The 18,722-nt window shown below is 46.5% G+C and overlaps 1 protein-coding gene across 6 annotated transcripts in view; it reads right to left on the bottom strand.

The window, feature by feature from the left end:
- The window catches only part of AGAP1 (ArfGAP with GTPase domain, ankyrin repeat and PH domain 1), a 544,600-nt gene that overhangs the window by 76,742 nt on the left and 449,136 nt on the right, over positions 1-18,722 (bottom strand). For 2 of the 6 annotated variants that reach the window (XM_024752791.1, XM_024752793.1), the window contains one exon: positions 5,560-5,634. The exons of the other annotated variants lie outside the window; for them this stretch is intronic. In XM_024752791.1, coding sequence (XP_024608559.1) covers positions 5,560-5,634 — 75 coding nt within the window. The remainder of the gene's footprint in view (positions 1-5,559; positions 5,635-18,722) is intronic. 6 annotated transcript variants of the gene reach the window in all.

Here is an 18,722-nt window from a genome sequence, read left to right as displayed (position 1 = left end):
TGACGTAAGCATTTGTGACAGTTTCACAGCAACCGCCACGGTCGCCCTCGCTGCGTGCCCAGCTCCCTGGTAAGGGCTTCGTCCGCCTCTCTCAATTTCTTCTTCAATTGTCATTCGAGGTAGGTGTTACGGTCTCTGTTTTGGAGAAAGAAAACTAAGCAGGGGAAGAGACACCCAGCAACCCCAGTAATTCACACAGCTCGCAAGTGGCAGAGCTGGGATCGGATACAGGCATACTGGACTCAAAAACCCAATTTCTACATCTGACGGTTCTTTGGAGGATGAGAGTAAATGCAACTGGGGAAGGGTAGTGAAAAAAGTCTGGGAAAAAAGAAGTGTGATTTTTAAACGCCATTTTACATTTTCAGGGGCAACGTTTCCTGCCGAATCTCTGCTCCTCACTACGTAAATGACGCTCGAGCATCTGAATCTTCTTTGCCACAGAGACTCTCCGGCACTCCTGACACTAGGCGCAGCGGTGGTGGCGACCGTGGGCACCGCGTTACCTGCCTCTGGATAGATGACCTCACTGACTGTCCGCAGTTTACAGATGGGGAGACTGAGGTAGAGAGCGGGCACAGGAATGACCCCAAGGTTACAGCTAAGAAGTGGGGACGTGAGAACCAGACCAGTACCGTCTGCTCGAGAGTCTGGGCTTGAAACCATTGTGCACACCGCGGCTCACGAACCCAAGGTTGCACGGCTTCTGATCAGGAACCAGGGTTTGACCGCAAGTATGTGAATGGGTGAAGAAGAGCCCAGCCCGAGTGCGGAGGGCGGCCTCAGACGGTGGCCCCGCACAGGCCTGCAGGCACACGGGGCTCGGGGAAAGCTGCTGGGGTCTGGGGTGGGCACTGCATTCGGACACCGCAGAGTCCTTCAGAAGGACAGCACGACTCGTCACACCAGCTCAGGCCATTTTCCTCCACTGCGGTGACAGCCGTCTGCTGGGCGCCATGGTCCCGACGGGGATGTGTGCTCCACGTCCATTGCCGAGCCCTCATCCGGGCTTCAGCTGCAGCTCCGACCCGAACACCTAGCCCACATGCCACGGTCTCCACGTGCCAGTGTGCCTTCCCGGGGCTCCTGACTGCCCCCTCTGTGCCTTGTTTTCTCCTTTTGTTAAAGATCAAGGACATGACCCTCTTAGGGGTTACTGGGGAGCCACACGACAGGATGTCAGGAAGTCCGAGTACTCAGCCCTGCAGTCCCTCGTGACTCCGAGACCCCTGAATCCAACGTAGTCTCGCACTCCACTAAACCCACAGGACACCCCGGGCCTCGCTGGAACTCCTCCCTCACTCTGCATCAGGATCTCTGCCTGACCCCCCTGGGCTGACTGTCAGCCCGTCCCCTCCATCTGCCTGGGGCCCAGCATTGGGTACCCACGCTGTGGCAGGAACCCAAGACCTGGGCAGGCTCGTCACTGGCTCAGGAGGGATAGTGTGATCATCATCTGTAACTTAACCGGACTGGATTGAGGTGGACGTCTCAGATCTGTGACTGTGGACACCAGGGGGTGGAGAGAGCATCACGGAGCTAGGCCGGCCATGGGAAAGGCCTGCTCTCATTTGCTCATACAGAAGGGATGGTCTTGGCCTTCCACTTCCCTTCTGAGGAGGGGGGTGCCAGCCCTGACATGGGCCCGAGGGACGAACGATGCCCACCACGTGTGTTCTCCAAAAGGAGACTCGTGTTTCTCCACGGTGCGGCCTGTATGGCAACAGTGTCTGGCACCTCTGAGTTCATCCATCTGGGCCACCACGCTGTGGCAGGGGACCCCAAAGAGGCTTCACAGGCCTGTCTCTGGGGCAAGTTCCAGATCCAGGGACATGGACTGGGCTGAGTCGGGACTCTGGGCTATAATGAACCCGGCTGGTGCTTGGGAGGCGCGGCCTGTTGGATGCATACAACGTGGGTGGGCCTGACACCCCAGGAAACGCCCCTCATTCCCCAGTACATCTCTTCTTTACTCATTTACGCTTCATCACGTGCCTTCTTCTGCAGGAGCAAGGAGAGCTGAAACACCCCGGAAGAGTCCGCTGTTGGCCCACCTCACAGTGGGTGATGGTCCGCCCTGTCCCCAGAAGCGCAGGGAAGGAGAGGCCTGAGGACACCCGCACAGAGTCTGTGTGATCCCTCCTGGGCGACGCTGCTCACAGACCGCCAGCCGGCCGCCCTGCCGCGCGTCCTTCTACACAACGTCCACCTTCTGCTCGGGTCTGAGAAAAATGTTTCCAGTGGAGTCGAACATTCCCAAGTCCAGCCTCATCCACCCGATTTGATATACATTTTCCTCGTGGCTTAGGAGGCAGCTACGAATTGCAGAATCACAGCATAGATAAACTTTCCATCGCAGTCCGTAGGCTTCCGAGATGGAAAAGTTAAAGTTGCATTCTTGTGGAAGGAACTGAAATTTCACCAACCCTGGGAAAGAGCTGAATTGCCACAAAGTAACAAAGATTTTAAAGTTAGGGCAATACAGTATACACCAGTGAGGTTTCCAGCTTGGTTTCGGAGACAGTTAGCCCTAATGGACAAAAAACAGGGGAAGAGAAACATATTTTTGTTTGTTTTCTAATCCTGTCTATGTGCTTCCCTAATTAGTTCGGTTTAATTCGTTTTTATCACTCCTGACGTCCATCTCTGACCATTTCCATGAGCACCCGGGAGTGGGTCCTGGAGCTGAGAGATCTGGGCATATGTCCTGTCTCCAGAAGATGCCAGCTACTCGTCCTGCAGAATATCACTTGACTTGTCGAAACTCCAACTTCTCATCTGTAACGAAGTACCTACCTGCCAGTGAAGATTCAATGAGATAACGTAGCACAGAGGCCAGAACGATGAACGTAAGAATAAAAGGGCTTTGGAGAAAGACCATCAGGTTCATTTCTTGGTCCTACCTGTCTTTCACCAGCCTGAATCCTCGGGTGAGTCCCGTAACGTCTGGGCTGTTCTCTCTAGATCTGGACTGAGGGGCGTGGACATGCTTCTAGGACACGGCCTGGCGCACAGCGGGCACCCTGCCCTCTCCCCCCTCAAGTCCTAACTTCCTCTATAAGAAACTCTGGTGTCAACAATATTTTGTGGGTACCTCTGAACAGATTACTCAAGCGGACCAGTTTAAAAACTAGTCCATTTGGGGATGAGTGTATTTAGGGGAACCCTCAAGGTCTCAGGTTACGACAAAAGTTAGAATGTTCGGGATATGAATTTTCCGAAAGGATGATTTTATAGACAGAGAAGATGTGATGACATCATATAGCAAAAGACCGGAAATCAGAAAGGCATTCTGATAATTTATGTTATATAATTACATGAATTCAGTACTATTATACTGAAAGCTGTATGAAATGAGACTGGATGCAGACAGACATTAATCTTGAAAGAAACCTAAAGTAAATGAAGAATGGTCATGTAGCTTAACTGAAGATTCATAAATGTGATCGAATGCCAAAGAGAAATGAAAGGACTGCCTTGCGTAGCTACTGGCCATTGGCGAGGGACCCTGAGTGGGTAGTGTTAACCGTATTTACAGATTTCAGAGAGCAGAGAGCATCATGGTCCCTCCCCACCCAGGAGGGCTGGGCAGGGCAGTGTTGCATGTTACCTGGTTGGTCAAGGCTGAGAAGTTCCCACTTCTGCAAACTGTCACACCTGTCGTGAGACACCTCCCCGCCGGCGTCTCCAGGAAGATCCCCATCAGCAAGTCTCGCGGGGGCTGTCTGCCTGCCTCCTCCTGCCCCCGCCCCAGCTTTGTATATAACCACAGGTAAAACCAGACCTCACAAATATTTTTTAAAGGCCGAAAGTCAATAAACACATTTGTTGTGATAAATGCACACGCGTACAAAAGAAAAGCGTATCTGATGAGGACACAGGGAAGAGAAATGATTATGCACTCCAAGTTGAAACACTAACATTAAAAACAGTGAACGAGGGCTGCCCTGGTGGCGCAGTGGTTGGGAGTCCGCCTGCCGATGCAGGGGACACGGGTTCGTGCCCCGGTTCGGGAAGATCCCACATGCCGCGGAGCGGCTGCGCCCGTGAGCCATGGCCGCTGGGCCTGCGCGTCCGGAGCCTGTGCTCCGCAGCGGGAGAGGCCACAACAGTGAGAGGCCCGCGTACCGCAAAAAAAAAAAAAAAAAAAAATAGTGAACGAGAATACACTTAATACCCTTTAAAAGACAAGACACAATACTGCGTGTGACTGTTTCTAAAATTCTCTTCTTTTTCTCTCTAATTTAGTCTCTCTTGAACGAATGCTTTGAAAGAAGATACCAGGGGGTCAAGTTCCATTGGTACCTTAACAGACGACCGTTTCCCCTTGAGGAATGAAAAAACAAATTATGATTAAAAACAGGTCTTTAACAAGCCATCGTGAAAATGTAGTTTTGTTTTCCGGATTCATTTTTTTTTTCTTCTGGCTGAGAGCAGGGCTTTCAGTGGCGAGACAGGAGTAATTGTGAAAGGAAGGAGAAAAGGATGGTGATATAAATCAGCAAAGGTTAATGATTGGGATGTGAAGAGGGGGACTTGTTTTCAGAAATAGTGAGCAATTTAAAATTTACAAGAGATTTAATGCCACTGCTTGCCAACTGCTAAAACCAACAGACCAGAGAACAGTGACATTAAGAAAAATATTACAGTTATAATCACCCCCAAATAAGTCAATTAGTGTTAGGGCACGAGCTTGCGATTACTTGACCCATTTGGCTTGCATTTAAGTGAAAAAAAATGTCCCCCTATTATCCCGAGATCACTGGATTGTGACCTATTTTGCATCACACGTATTGTACGCCAGCCTCCCTCACAAGGGCTTGGGCTGATGGGGGTGGTTTTCCTTTGCTTGGCATCAAAATAATTCTGACCCTTGACATTTGTAATCATAAAAAAAAAGGGCAATTTATAATTGCGTTGTTTCAAATGAAGGCTGGGGTGGGGGGAAATTCAATCTGCTATTATACAAAAGCAATGACGGCTGTCTTCGGTGAAAAAAGCAACGCAAGTCAATTTGTGAACTTTGGCACCAGACGACCTTTAGAAACACAACAATATACTGAATTTACAAGCAATAGCCGGCCATGCAAATGACCCGGGCCTGGCTGCCTCTGTACTAGAGCTGCAGAGAGCATTATGGAGAATGTTTCCACAAAACAAATTAAGACTGTTACTTAAATGTCACAGCACACTATTGTATTTGGCTATAGATCATTACACCTGATACTAACACTTTTAAAAACCGTAATAACTTGGGAAATATTACATTGAGTGCTCACATGTATAAAGGAAAAGAAAAAAGAGGAGAAAATAGGTTTGTGAAGTAATTTAAACATCACTACTCTACAACTGCAAGGGAAAGGTCAAAATTTAAGTAAGCTGAAAGGAACATGAATGGGAAAATAAAACACACAAACAAAAAGATGGAAAGACCACGGGAATGGCTGTGCAAACACAATCAGGGTGCATGCGGCTTTGGGCGAATCGCATTTCCAGTTGTGCGCTGGAGAGGCAGGGAGGCAGGAAGGCTGGGAGGACGCTTTTTTGGGGCGGCGTTACCTTCGGTGTTGGTGCTGCTGTTGTGGATATTTCGCAGGCTACCAACACGGTTTAGTTTCCATGCTTTGCGTTTGGCTGCATCCCGAGAGCAGATAGGGGAGAGGGGGAACAAGAGAGAAAACAAAAAGGGAAAGAAACAGATGAAAAGGGGAGAAAAGAAATGTCCAAGTAGCACCGTGACGTCACCTCCGGCCTCCCGGCCGGGCCTCACCACCCCAAAGCGCAGAGAAACTCAGGAAGGGCAGAGGAAGGCCAAAAAAGCATCCTTAGCTTTGCACAGAATCCAACAAATGCCCAGGCAAGGAAGCCCATGCACCCCTTTCGCCCTGCTGGGTTCCACACGTGGCTACTCAAGACAGTGCAAAGCTGGTCTTTTCCCTGGGGGCTGGTAGCATCTTTGGAAGGAGCTACGAGGCCGGTCGCTACAAGCCCTCTGATTTGGCAAAACGCTGGGAGCATGTCAAATCAGAAGGGACTCTAGTGATTAGCCGTTCCTGTGTATGTTACAGATGGTAGGTGTGCAACGGCCAGAGCTGTTAAAAAATGAAGTACTTTCTCCCCAGACGTATTTTGATCTGGACAGGGACCTACACTAGCAAAAGTCGACTACCATCTTGCTGTGGTTGAAGGGTGGTCCATTCTCCTTCCTATGGGGAGGAGGCTGGAGGCTCTGAACGGAGGAACCCAAAGAGCACGTGCCTGGTCACTGAAGAAAGCGTCCGAGAGAAAAAGACAAATACCAAGTTACACACAGAGCAGCCCCGGGCTCAGAAGTGAAGTGCGGGACAAGTTTAACACGGGCATGACAGGCCCACGGCTGACACGGCGTGCTGTGACTAACGGGGGTGAGATGCCCCCCTCCCACCTCCGCGGACCCTCTTCTCCACAGACACCTCCTCCCCTCCTCCGCCCTCCCAACCCCCCACTCAGGAACGCGCACGCCTGTGGCCAAGAGGCTGCCTCCTGCCAGCCCTCCAGAGGAGACACATTGTAAAAAGCGAAGAGTTAAACAGGGTTTTGAGGAGCAAGTCTTCAGGCTAATGTGACTAAAGATCCGGCCACAGATCCAAGTGCCGGACGGACAGCGTGGCCGGTGACGGCCACAGTCACCCATGCTCCTGAAGAAGGGGCATAAGTGGACCATCTGTCTCTTCTGACTTCCACAGCCGGGAAGAGAAACTCGTCAAACCTTGCACGCGGCTTTCATTGGACAACCGCTTGTTTAATGCAGGTAAGAAGCGCTCACCTGGCGAGGCAGGTGTGTGCATTTCCGCAGGTGTGTCTGAAGCTCACCGCAGAAAGCTAGGCTAACCCACTCGGTCACAGGCTGACCAAAAAACGAGGCATGCACTGGCCAGTGGCCAGCTCTCTCACCCCAAAGCATTCCTGGCTTAGGACAGATTGGCTGTTCTTGCTTTTGGTAGCATTAAGGCCAAAAGACTCAACCTCAACTAGTACGGTGGAGGCTTCAGGTCTTCCCAGAACCCCAGACCCCCGGTCTTCACAAAGGGTTCTGCTGCTGGAGCGAATCTCAAGCACTTTGGTGCACACTGGATTGCTCTGGGGTGACAATATAAGATACACGCGAGAACACGGAACAGGAACACGGAAGGGAACCAACGCAATTCCGAAACGGTACTGTATAATCAGGAGGCAAATTTTATGTTAATGAGAGTACAAACTAGCTGTGAGTTAGCTGTCACCTGATTCGAAATGAGAAAAAGTGAAGCTATAACTAAACAACTAGCAATGACCTTGTGGCTTGAAAACCCAAATAATTTAATAAAAAATGTCTTGGGAATTTGGGGTTAGCAGATGCAAACTATTATATATAGCATAGATAAACAACAAGGTCCTACTGTATAGCACAGGGAACTATATTCAATAACCTGTGATAAACCATAATGGAAAAGAATGTGAAAAAGAACGTATATATATGTGTAACTGAATCACTTTGCTGTACAGCAGAAATTAACGCAACACTGTAAGTCAACTATATTTCAATAAAATAAATTTAAAAAAACAAAAAAAGAAATGTCATCTCTAACCTAGTAAGGTTGGTGGCTGAGACCCTTCTACAGTATATGCATCTAAATTTAGTTTTCCATCAGTGGAGAAGTTTCCCTCATCTCTACATCCTTAAGGTATCTTATCTATAAGGTATCGTCCCCGGGTAACACCACACACGGCAACGGGAGTCTCAGGTACACCCACTATTACAAATGTCATTCGAGACAAAGGGAACCGGTCACGGTGTTCGAGTGTCTACTTTGGAAATGTTCAGTGGATATTTACCGGGTTCCTCGTATGACTGAGACATTTACAGAATTAAGCGTGTGCTTAATTATTTCAATAGCCCGAGCTCTGGCGTCTTGGCCCATGTTTCGCAAGTCCCAGAAAGTCGTGGCCACAGAGGCTGCACTCCTCAGTGGAAAAACTTACCTCTTTCTAAAGCATTTACATATAAATAGGCAGAACCTGGGCTGGGCACCTCTGTGCAAGGGAGGGGAGCTCTGGTGCAGAAAACCTCTTTCCTGCCTGCTTTCCGCCTTGCATTTTTCATCCCCCAGTCTCCCATTACCGTATGGATATATAAGCAGGAAGTGAACTTGCAGCCTGGTTTTCTATTAACCTATTGATGAAATAATCAATTTTAATGTGTAAAATGGCATGCCTTTTTCCTCCTCTTAAACAAATGGACTTTTTCTGGCTGATACCAAGGTCCTGAGACGTGCATTTGTCTCCTGGGGCATTGACTGCTCTAAGTCCACTTGTTTAGAAGCTTCTCAACGGGAAAATACAATCATATTATCATCAATAAAATCTCTGGTTATGTGCAATGCTGCTGCCTGGATTCACCGCTAAAGGAAACGAAGACACCGCACCAAACGGACCCAGGAATTATCCAACCTGCTGCCGCGGGCTGGATGCCTAGCTCCACTGACCAGCACACGCCATGGCCATCATGCTTGGCAGCACCCCGTGACCGCAGGCCTTTGGAATAGACGGTGATTCTTTTTTTTTTTTTAATAAACTTTACTGTTTAGAAAAGTTTTAGGTTCACAGCAAAATTGGATGAAAAATACTGAGAGTTGCCATGTACCTGCTGTCCGCCCCCTACTCACCCCACACACAACCTCTCCCAATATCAACATCCCACACCAGAGTGGTACATTTCTTAGAATAAATGAACCCACACTGACGCATCATTATTTCCCAAAGTCCACAGTTTACATGAGGGTTCGCTGTTGGTGTTATACTTTCTATGGATTTGAACAAATGTATAGTGACATGTATCCGCCATTATAGTATCATATAGAAGAGTTTCACCGCCCCAAAAATCTTCTGTGGTCTGGCAACCACTGATCTTTTCATTAGTTCTGCCTTTTCCAGAACGTCATATGGTTGGAATCATACAATATGCAGCCTTTTCAGATTGGTTTCCTTCGCTTAGTCATATGCATTTAACTTTCCTCCGTGTCTTTTTAATGGCTTGATTGATAGCTCATTTCTTTTTTTTTCTTTTTTTTTTTTGTGGTACGCGGGCCTCTCACCGCTGTGGCCTCTCCCGTTGCGGAGCGCAGGCTCCGAACGAGCAGGCTCAGCGGCCGTGGCTCACGGGCCCAGCCGCTCCGTGGCATGTGGGATCTTCCCGGACCGGGGCACGAACCCGTGTCCCCTGCATCGGCAGGCGGACTCTCAACCACTGCGCCACCAGGGAAGCCCGATAGCTCATTTCTCCTAGGCGCTGTATAATACTGCCCCAACTTGGAAGCAACCAAGACGTCCTTCAGTAGGTGAATGGATAAATAAACTGCGGTAATCTAGACGGTGATTCTTGAGGACGTCGTGTGGACTAGCTCAAATGACTAAATTTTCTGGATGATTTTTATTTTAATTAAAAAATTTTGTTTTAAAAAATATTTCAGGAATATAGTTTCTTTCTTTTAAACAAGGATGAACTTACTTTGCTTTTCTCACTCACGTTATTTCTCATGAAACTATTACTTCAATACAAGAATCTCCCCTGGTTTGGGACAAAAACGCAGCAGACTGTGGGCATTCCATCCGTGTTTTCCACTCTGCTGTTCTGCTGACTGGATAAACAAGAGTCTCTTCTGTGAGCAAGTTGCCACGATGCCTTATATAACTATGTAAATGGCACACGTCTCAGCATCTTGTCCGGTGTTTGAGAACATATGCATACACCTCTCAATGGACACAGAACCCCACAGCACGTTAATCCCAGATCTAGTGCAAACTAACTGTCATCCCCAGTGTAGACGGTGAGATGGGCCGCTTCTCCCTGCAGCCTGCAAGTTAAATGGAACTTTCGGAACCCCAGTCTGGGTTGGCAGAAACGTCAGCAGACCCAGGACAGGGAGCCTTCAGCAGGACAGTGTAGCATTCTCCCCATAATGGCGCCAAAACGTGAACCGTGAACTTGGGTTAAACACCAGACTACTATGTGAATATCACAGCAAGAGGCGGTACACGGGACACACAGCTGATGGTTGAGAATTAAAAACAGAGGAGGAGGTGAAACTCGTCATTAGGTGTTGGAAGATATTTTCTGGGGATTAAAATTTTGCAAAAGGCAGGTGAAGACAGTACAGAGACTCATGCCCACATGGTAAGAAAACACAAAGTTTAGCGCCCTATATAACAGTGGTATTGTCGCTGCCCCTTAAAATTAATAAAGAGCCCTCTTGCGTATGAACACTGAAGGTGTTAGTAAAACCGAATTTTTAAGGCGATCTTTGAATTACAAAGGGAGGAAAAAGAGAGGTGACTTTGGTACTAACGGTGACCAGTGTAGGAGCGTGCGTACTGGGGGACGTCACGTGACACTGTCCCCTCCTGAGCGCGGCCCTGAGGTCCACATTCTGCACTGATTAATTTTCTGGGGCAGTGCGCTACCAGATTGGCAGGTGGGTGGCTGTGACCCAGCTCACGCAGGTCCCAACTGCTGCCCGTCCTGAGTCGTACATCTAAAGAAGAAAAGCTGATATAAAGCTGAATTCACAGAACATTTCTCTAAGGTGCCTGGGAGTTATAAATGATGATTTTTGTGCTCGGATGACCGTATGAGGTATGGCACCATACACTCAACTCCTCGAAATTACTAACAGACAGTCACCATCTTTTCAAAGGAAACAGAGAGAAAGGGAAAATGTGCAAATTACGGCTTTCTACCAAGAGTGGCTGGAATCATTTAGAGTTAACGACCCCCAATTATTACACACCGATTTATTTCTGGAAGCTACAGCTTTTCATACAAGTTCCTGTCATGATCATGAGGCATTGAAAATTTTATTTTAAAGGAAAATTCATTCTGTTTCTCTAAAAACAGCAACAACAAAATTTTACCTACGGCGAATGAATGTCTGAGAACTAATCACCACAGCAGAACTCCAACATGAGAGTCCTCTGACTAGCTCTCTGCAAGTGGGATAAAAATATTCTGCAGTCTGTTGGCATGCTCCAACGAGCAGGGTTTTATCCTAAACTCTTCCTCCATCCTAGTACCAGGAGGCCACAGACTTGTATTAAGGCCCGCTCTGGTCTCCTTCTGACAGCGCTCTTTGTTGATTAGATAAATATTCCTCAGATAGCCGATTAAAAAATGATGCAGCCAGGAAGCTGTGTGTCCGAGCCTTGTCAGCCATGTTGGATGCTCAAGCGCGCATGAATTACATCCCTGGTGTGCACCGAGCGGGGCTGGCCAAATGCACGCTGCGGCCCTCAGAATCAATTACGAGAACTAATCGGACCTTTCTACCGAGGCAGAAGAAGGGGCTGGCTTGACGAGGGTGTGCCACTCATTTCTAAGACGGTCTTGTCTCAGCACGAAACAAATAACCCTCTCCGTTCCTACCAGGGAGTGTAAACTTGTACCTCTTGGAGGAGCCACGCGATAACCTCGTTTGATAGCACCGTTCCCCGTCCACAACGGATGTGTATTTATTTATTTGTAGAGATGCCATCAGTATAAATGCCACATGTGCAGGGGGGGACTGCATGGGCTCCCTGGAGCATTGCAGCCGGACCGTGGCACCAGGATGCTGGATAAAGGCAGTCCCCCAGGAGCCTCTGCAGGCAGGGTCGGATTCTGCTGTGGTTTTGTGTCCCTTCCACTTTAGTGCGCCCGGCGTCCCGCGATCTTTTGTCGGTGCAATTTCATTGTGAGGTTAGAGATTGGAGATTTCTTTTGTGCCGGCCATCAGAACATTCACGTGCTCAACAAGACTGGGTAAATGTTCTGTTCTTTTATGAAAAGGCAGTGGGTTTTTTTCCTTTTTTTCCCATAAGATGCAACCCCGAAGATTCTTCCACTATGTGAACTCACTACTTTAGCTGTGAAGGGGCTTGACATAATGGTCGTTTCCTAGAGGCTACCACACAGAGAGGTAGTCATGTTGAAACGTCCATTAAAAGGGCCTTTGAGAGGATTAAACAAAACCTGAGGCCAAGCAAAATAGGACAAATGTGCAGGAAGCAAAATAACTTCATCCTTCCCCGTTTCCAGCAAGACGAGTGTTCTTTTCGTAATCTGAAGTCACGGGACACAAGACAAAATACCAAACCAAACAGAACTCCGAAATAAGGAATCGACCCTTAATTAGACAATCTTAATTCCATTTCCAATAACTCATAACTGCTTTCTTAACAGCCAATACAATTTCTGTATCGGGGGCTTCTTCACAGCTCTTAGGATTTGAAAACTGCCGAGGGCTTCCACATAGTGGGCTAACGTAGACGCGCGCAGAAAACACAATTAACCCTGGAAAACAAAACGAAACAAAAACTCCAGGATACGCCATGAAACCAGAAGTTCCAATTAGGTGGAGCGTTAGTTTCCCTTCCGGCCTAGAAACACACTGAGTTGCAGAGCGAGGGTTCAAGTGTACCCCCAATTAACTGGGTGTTTCAGTTTGACATCCGCGAGTATAACCTTCAATAGGGACTGAAATAAAAAAGTGACTTCAAGTAGAATACCCCTATTGTAGCTTTGGTACACTCTCAGATGGAGATGAGAAATACATCAGTACACGATGGAAACTTCTTTCCATGTCTTCAGGGAGTAGCTACTCATTTTGAGAAGGGGAGGCTTTTGCGGGGCGGGGGCGTGGCTTGTTAGGATGTTGAAATCGGGGCTCCCTGGCCTCTCGGCGTCACTCTCTTTTGGGATGTGATAAGGGTGTGAGAACAGAGGCCACTCGTGACTGTTGGGTCCCCAGCATCAGGAGGAACACTGCTTCTTTTTTTAGGCCTGGTTTCTTAGCGAACAGGGTAACGTATACCCTAATCCTTCCGTAGTATAGGACTGGACACGTGGCATTCAAAATAGAAACAAAAAGTAAATCAAATTCTCACGTAAGCAAGAAGAGTGAGGTTCAAATCAGTTTGTTCAAGCTGGATGATGTGTGCGAAGGTCATCTTTTGTGAGATCCGTGAGCAACTGTGCTCACCCAGGCAAGCAGGGGCAGCGTCTGGGCGAGGTGGAGGGTCTACCGACCTGTCCCCCTCTCGTGCCCCCTCTTCGAGGGCCGGCTGCTCTGAGAAGTGGTAGGCAGGCCCAAGGCTGGCAGTGCTGGGAGGGGAAGGCCGGCACGCGGGGACCACCTTAGGCTTTCTGAGACTGAAATGAGTGATAATGGGAAACATTCGTCTTTCCTTTTTTCCTCTTCCCTTCCTTTTTCTTTTTCTTCTTCTCAATCTCCTCCAATAGCATACATGGCAGGCCATTTTCCGATTTTTTTTTTTTTTTAAAAACACAACATCTTTCTCAGCAATTCTAGAAAAAAGTTTTTTAATAAAACTTCAAATTGCGCTATCACATTTCAAAGGCAATGAGCAGTGAGAGCACCTAATCAAAGGCAAAATGATTTAATGACTGTGGCTTGTGCTCCCTGGAAGGGCTGTAATTGAGGGGCTGTGATCACTGGACCACCAGCTTCAACAATGGCAGACATTGCATTTGATCTGCCATCTTTGTAGCTGACTTCCTACAACCACCAAGTGAAATGATACCCTTTGGGGTTATTCAGTCCATCATATTCCCCCTGTGGCCATCCGAATCTGAGAAGACTGGTGAAAATATCTTCTAGAAAACGTTTTTAACGTTTTGCATTTAAAGAAGGACTTCACCGGAAATTCTCAACAGCATTCTGATTTGTGGCTTGAGAAATCCTGGAAGCCGTAAGATCCTTGGTACTTACGGAGTCAATCAAGTACAAAGATCAGAGCAGGAAAACAAAAGAAGAATTCGAAACTTTTGATTCTTCTTGCTATTATGGAAATACGTTCCTTTAAGCGCTAACAGATTTCTTCCCCCTAAAACTGCTTGACTATAACTTCACAACTTCTCAGCATGCTCCTTGGTTATTATGAATGATTAAACAATGTCGCTATCATCCAAGGAGGGCCTGGAAAAGTACTGCAGTGCTGACACAACAAAATAACAAAGGTCTCATTTCTTTCATTTAAAAATAATTTAAATACGTTAACTTTATTCAGCTTCCAGCAAGAGCACGTCAGATTACTTGAATATTACTGCAGAAGCAAAATTAATTTCCTAGCAGTATATAATGTTAAGAATAAACCATGACTAATCTCACTACCCCTTCCATTTTCCTTTTAAAGTTCTTATCCATATATATATGTAATTCTCACACTTATAAGTATAGCTCTGACAGATCTGTACTACTTTTGTAGGTAAGGTGTTACAGTTACCAGAGTTTTCAATACTATCCCTTCTTAACAGTTGCATTGTGGAGTTAAAATATATCATAGTTGTAGCCATTCCTTACTGTTAAACATTCAGTGATTTCCAATTTTATGCTATTAAAGATACTATAATCTGTTTCACTTAATATAGGTACAGATCATTACATATAGAAATATTTATATATGTGTGTATATACATGCTAGAATACACACATGTATTTTTCCTCTTTGCTAAGTCTGCTGAGAAGACCAAGAAGAAATGACACCCCAGTAGCAACAAGCATACCTAGACCCCAGATCTTGGTTTCTTATACCATTCTCCAATAAACAGAACCAGGGGTCCTCTGGAGAAATGGCTAATTCTAGGACTGAGACAGGAAAAATGCAACATGAGCCGGAAGCATCTTGTAGTTCTAGAGAGTAAAGAAGTGCTAAGAGGGCTTCCCTGGTGGTGCAGTGGTTGAGAGTCCGCCTGCCGACGCAGGGGACGCGGGTTCGTGCCCCGGTCCGGGAGGATCCCACATGCCGTGGAGCGGCTGGGCCCGTGAGCCATGGCCGCTGAGCCTGCGCGTCCGGAGCCTGTGCTCTGCAACGGGAGAGGCCGCAGCAGTGAGAGGTCCGTGTACCACAAAAAAAAAAAAGAAAAAAAAAAAGTGCTAAGACAAACAGGTAAACAAAACCCACCTTGATGGGGGTAAGGACAAAAGGGCACGGGAGCTAAGTGAAAGAGCCCCTGATGGCTGAAGCTGGAACAATTTGAGCATGAAGAAAAACAAAGTAGTACTGGATGATAACCTCAAGTATAAAAGAAATATCCAAGAGTCCATGCCGATATAAGTGACTGCATAAATTAATAAATGGGGAGAAGAGGCCAAGCTTCCATGCAGAAAGAATTTCAGAGTTTACATGGGTGTCCCACCTAAAGCAGGTGGTGCGTAACTCCCCACTGCTTACCTGAGGGCTGTGCAGAGACCTCCCCGCGAAGCGGAGGGTGTGGAAGTGGGGATGCGGAAGGGAGAAACCCACAGTGGAGGAAACTGACAAACTCAGCGTCAAGCTAGGTGATCAAGGTCAACACTGATAGTCACAAGTCACGATGATAGTGTGTACCCTCAGTATGACGTGATGAAAAGGGCACTTCATCTCTGTGGTCTTCCTTCACCGAACCTGTAACTCCAGACTGATCCTGAGAAAAATGTCAGACAGATCCCAACAGAGAGGCTACAACATGCCTGACCAGTACTCCTCAAAACTGTCAAAGTCATCAAAGACAAGGGAAGCCTGAGAAAACGTCCCAGCCAAGGGCAGCCTGAGGAGATGTGAGGATTACACGTCACGAGGCATCCAGGATGGGACAGAGAGAGGCATTAGGTAAAAACTAAGGAAATCTGAATAAAGTACAGACTTTAGTTAACATTTATATATCAGTATTGGTTCATTAATTATAAGAAATATCCCATACTAATAAAAGATGTAAATAGGGAAAATTGTACGTGTGTGTGTGTGTGTGTGTGTGTGTGTGTGTGGCATATCTGTACTATCTCCTCAAATTTTCTGTACCTCTTACATTTTTCTAGAAAATAAAGTCTATTAAAAATACTACAAGTAGCATCTTTGGGCAGGACTGTTTTTGCCTCCCAATTATTTTAATTGTTTCCTTGGAATAAAATGGCAGGAGCAATATTACCAAATGAAGGGAATATTCTGTGACGTGGAATATATACGGAGAGAACCATCTCATCACAATATAGCATTTATTCTACTCACTCAATCCACTTTTACAAGCTAAAGACAATTTGAAATCTTAGTGTGGCGTCAATATTACCTGTCACATGTGCCACTGAAGTTCTTAATAACTTGAACGCCTACCCCAACGGGCAGCTGTGCGAAAAGACGTGCTATTTATGACTGTGAAGGTAGGCTTCAGAGTATGTTTGCTAACTAATATTCTTTGGAAGCAATAATGTACCAATGCTGGTTCTTTGGGTTACTGTGCTGTCTCCTTGTATTTCGCTTAGAATTGTTGACCTTTAAATTTTTTTTCCCCTTTAGTGGATTACAATGTATATTTAATAAAAATGTACCATGTTTGAACAAGTTTCCAGCTAACTTCCAGGATTAGCTTTTAACAATTAAAAAATGAGCTTTGATCCACTGAGAAAAAAGTGTTTGTGCTCATGTTGAAATTAGATCTCAGCTTCTAATCAGCACATCAAATTGTCTTTTAAATAAATGTGACAGGGTTTAATAAAATTAAAGACGAGAGTTATGCTAAGCTGGCTTCCTGAGATTCACCTGTGGTGACTTACCTATTCCGGGAAGGTCTGAACTTAAGAACGGCCTTAAGACTTTTGTCAGGAGACAAAATTAGCATCTTTTAAACAGGGATGAACAGTGGTAGTTATATACGAAAAACAAGTTTCTAATCACTAGTGCATCCAGAAAATACGGTCCAAAATACATATGTTTTACTAGGACACACGATACGAGGTGCTATTCTCACCAATGTCCATTTCGTATATAAAAACCCCAAATAAATTGCAAGGAAAAGAAATACTGGGCTTCCCTGGTGGCACAGTGGTTGAGAGTCCGCCTGCCGATGCGGGGGACACGGGTTCGTGCCCCGGTCCGGGAAGATCCCACGTGCCGCGGAGCGGCTGGGCCCGTGAGCCGTGGCCGCTGAGCCTGCGCGTCTGGAGCCTGTGCTCCGCAGCGGGAGAGGCCACAACAGTGAGAGGCCCGCGTACCGCAAAAAAAAAAAAAAAAAAAGAAATACTAAACTGACTATGTCACAGAAGTACTGAGTTCAAGGCCTGATGGTTTTAAGGTTTTCAACCATCACTTTCATGAATGGATAGGGAACATATAAATCTGTACCATATATGCATTATTTAGGTTAAAAAAACCCCGTATTGTTTAAACTTCTCTAATTCTTTGGGGGAGACAGTGATGTTTTACAGAGTGGGCAGGACAGGTAAACTGCCAAGAAAAAAGCATCAGGACAACAAGGCACCGCTCCCTTCAGGGAGGAGAACTGGCTGCAGGGCGTGTGTCTGGTCTCAGGGGGTTAATGACTGAATTTGATCAGTGTGGCGTCTACACTGCTTGCTCCCAGAAGTGCCAGGTGTGAGGTACGATGAAGAACAGCTGGGGAGTGGGGTAGGAAAAGCTGGTGCTCAGGACTCTCGCCGCCCTAGCCGGCAGCAGCGCAGGGTGGCCGTGGGGGGACTGGGGGTCTGTGACAGGTCCCCTTGGCATCAGCTCCATCCCAGAGCTGCCACGAGGAGTAAAGCAGACAACACACCAAGAAGGGCAGAAAGTCTGTGGGCTCAAGACCACTCTACGTACACAGATGCATGGACAGAAAGTCTCAAACAGCATGAAGGACACGAGTGAAGGCAACTCCGGTTGAACCCGTAATTTGAATGATTCTCTAATGAACTTCTGCATCAGTTCTGTGGACCCCCCCAACTCTCCTTTTTTTTTTCAGTGAGCAAAGTAAAAGAAGTGCTGGAAATAGAGCAGGTGTCTTGAGGGTGTGCTTCAAATCCAGCCACTCTGCCCCTCCTACTCATACAGATTTCGTTCTTAGGAAGCACAGTCATTAAAAAAACAATCTGAGGACATGCTGAACTCAAGGCAAGAAATAGTATAAATGGAATGAAATGTGTTAATGAAATAGCTTTCCGTAACTTTTGGTAAAGTTCAATAATTTTATGAAGTCCAGCCATTCAGCATGGCTCCTATGGCATCTCCCTCTTTTTAAGGTTTAAATGCCCCATCCAAGGGGTACAGAAGGATGCAATGAGCCCCATCCTCAAAGGCCAAGAACCTCCAACGAAGAGAAACAGATGAAAGGCTTTCTTACCAAAAAAACTCTGTAACAACAGCTGATGACCCCGCCATAGGGGGTGGCGGTGACACTATTTGTGAACATACTCTTTTCACATCTCTTTTGCCATAAAACTAGAATTTGAAGCAGTTTATGAAACACACAGTAGCCCTCTCTCACACACAGGAGGGTTGGAGAGAGGGATTTCAACAGAAGACACTACTAGAATTAAAAGACCAGAACCTTTCATTTGAATGGACTTAGAATTTTTCAGATATCAAGAAGACAGGTTTTTTTATTACGTATCCTGGAGATGGCACTGGAGTAGCTGGAGCAGCTTAGAAGGTCTCAAAATGACATCTTCTTAAACAATAAACCAAACATTTTAGCAGGGATCAATATATAATCAACCACTAACCATATAGTATCTGGACACAGGTGCTATGGGAATTGAAGGTGTAAGATATAGCCACAGCTCTCAAAAAATTGTATGACAGAGAAGAAAAAATACAGATGATTAATCTTAAGATAGTACGGAGATATTTCTGAAAGTTGTAGAAGTACAGTTCAGAATGATTCCTGGAATTATAATATTTTATAA

This window comes from Neophocaena asiaeorientalis, unplaced genomic scaffold (genome assembly GCF_003031525.2).
Source record: "Neophocaena asiaeorientalis asiaeorientalis breed wild unplaced genomic scaffold, Neophocaena_asiaeorientalis_V1.1 scaffold294, whole genome shotgun sequence".
In the NCBI taxonomy this organism is placed as follows: Eukaryota; Metazoa; Chordata; class Mammalia; order Artiodactyla; family Phocoenidae; genus Neophocaena; species Neophocaena asiaeorientalis.
This window is presented reverse-complemented; position numbering and strand designations above follow the sequence as displayed.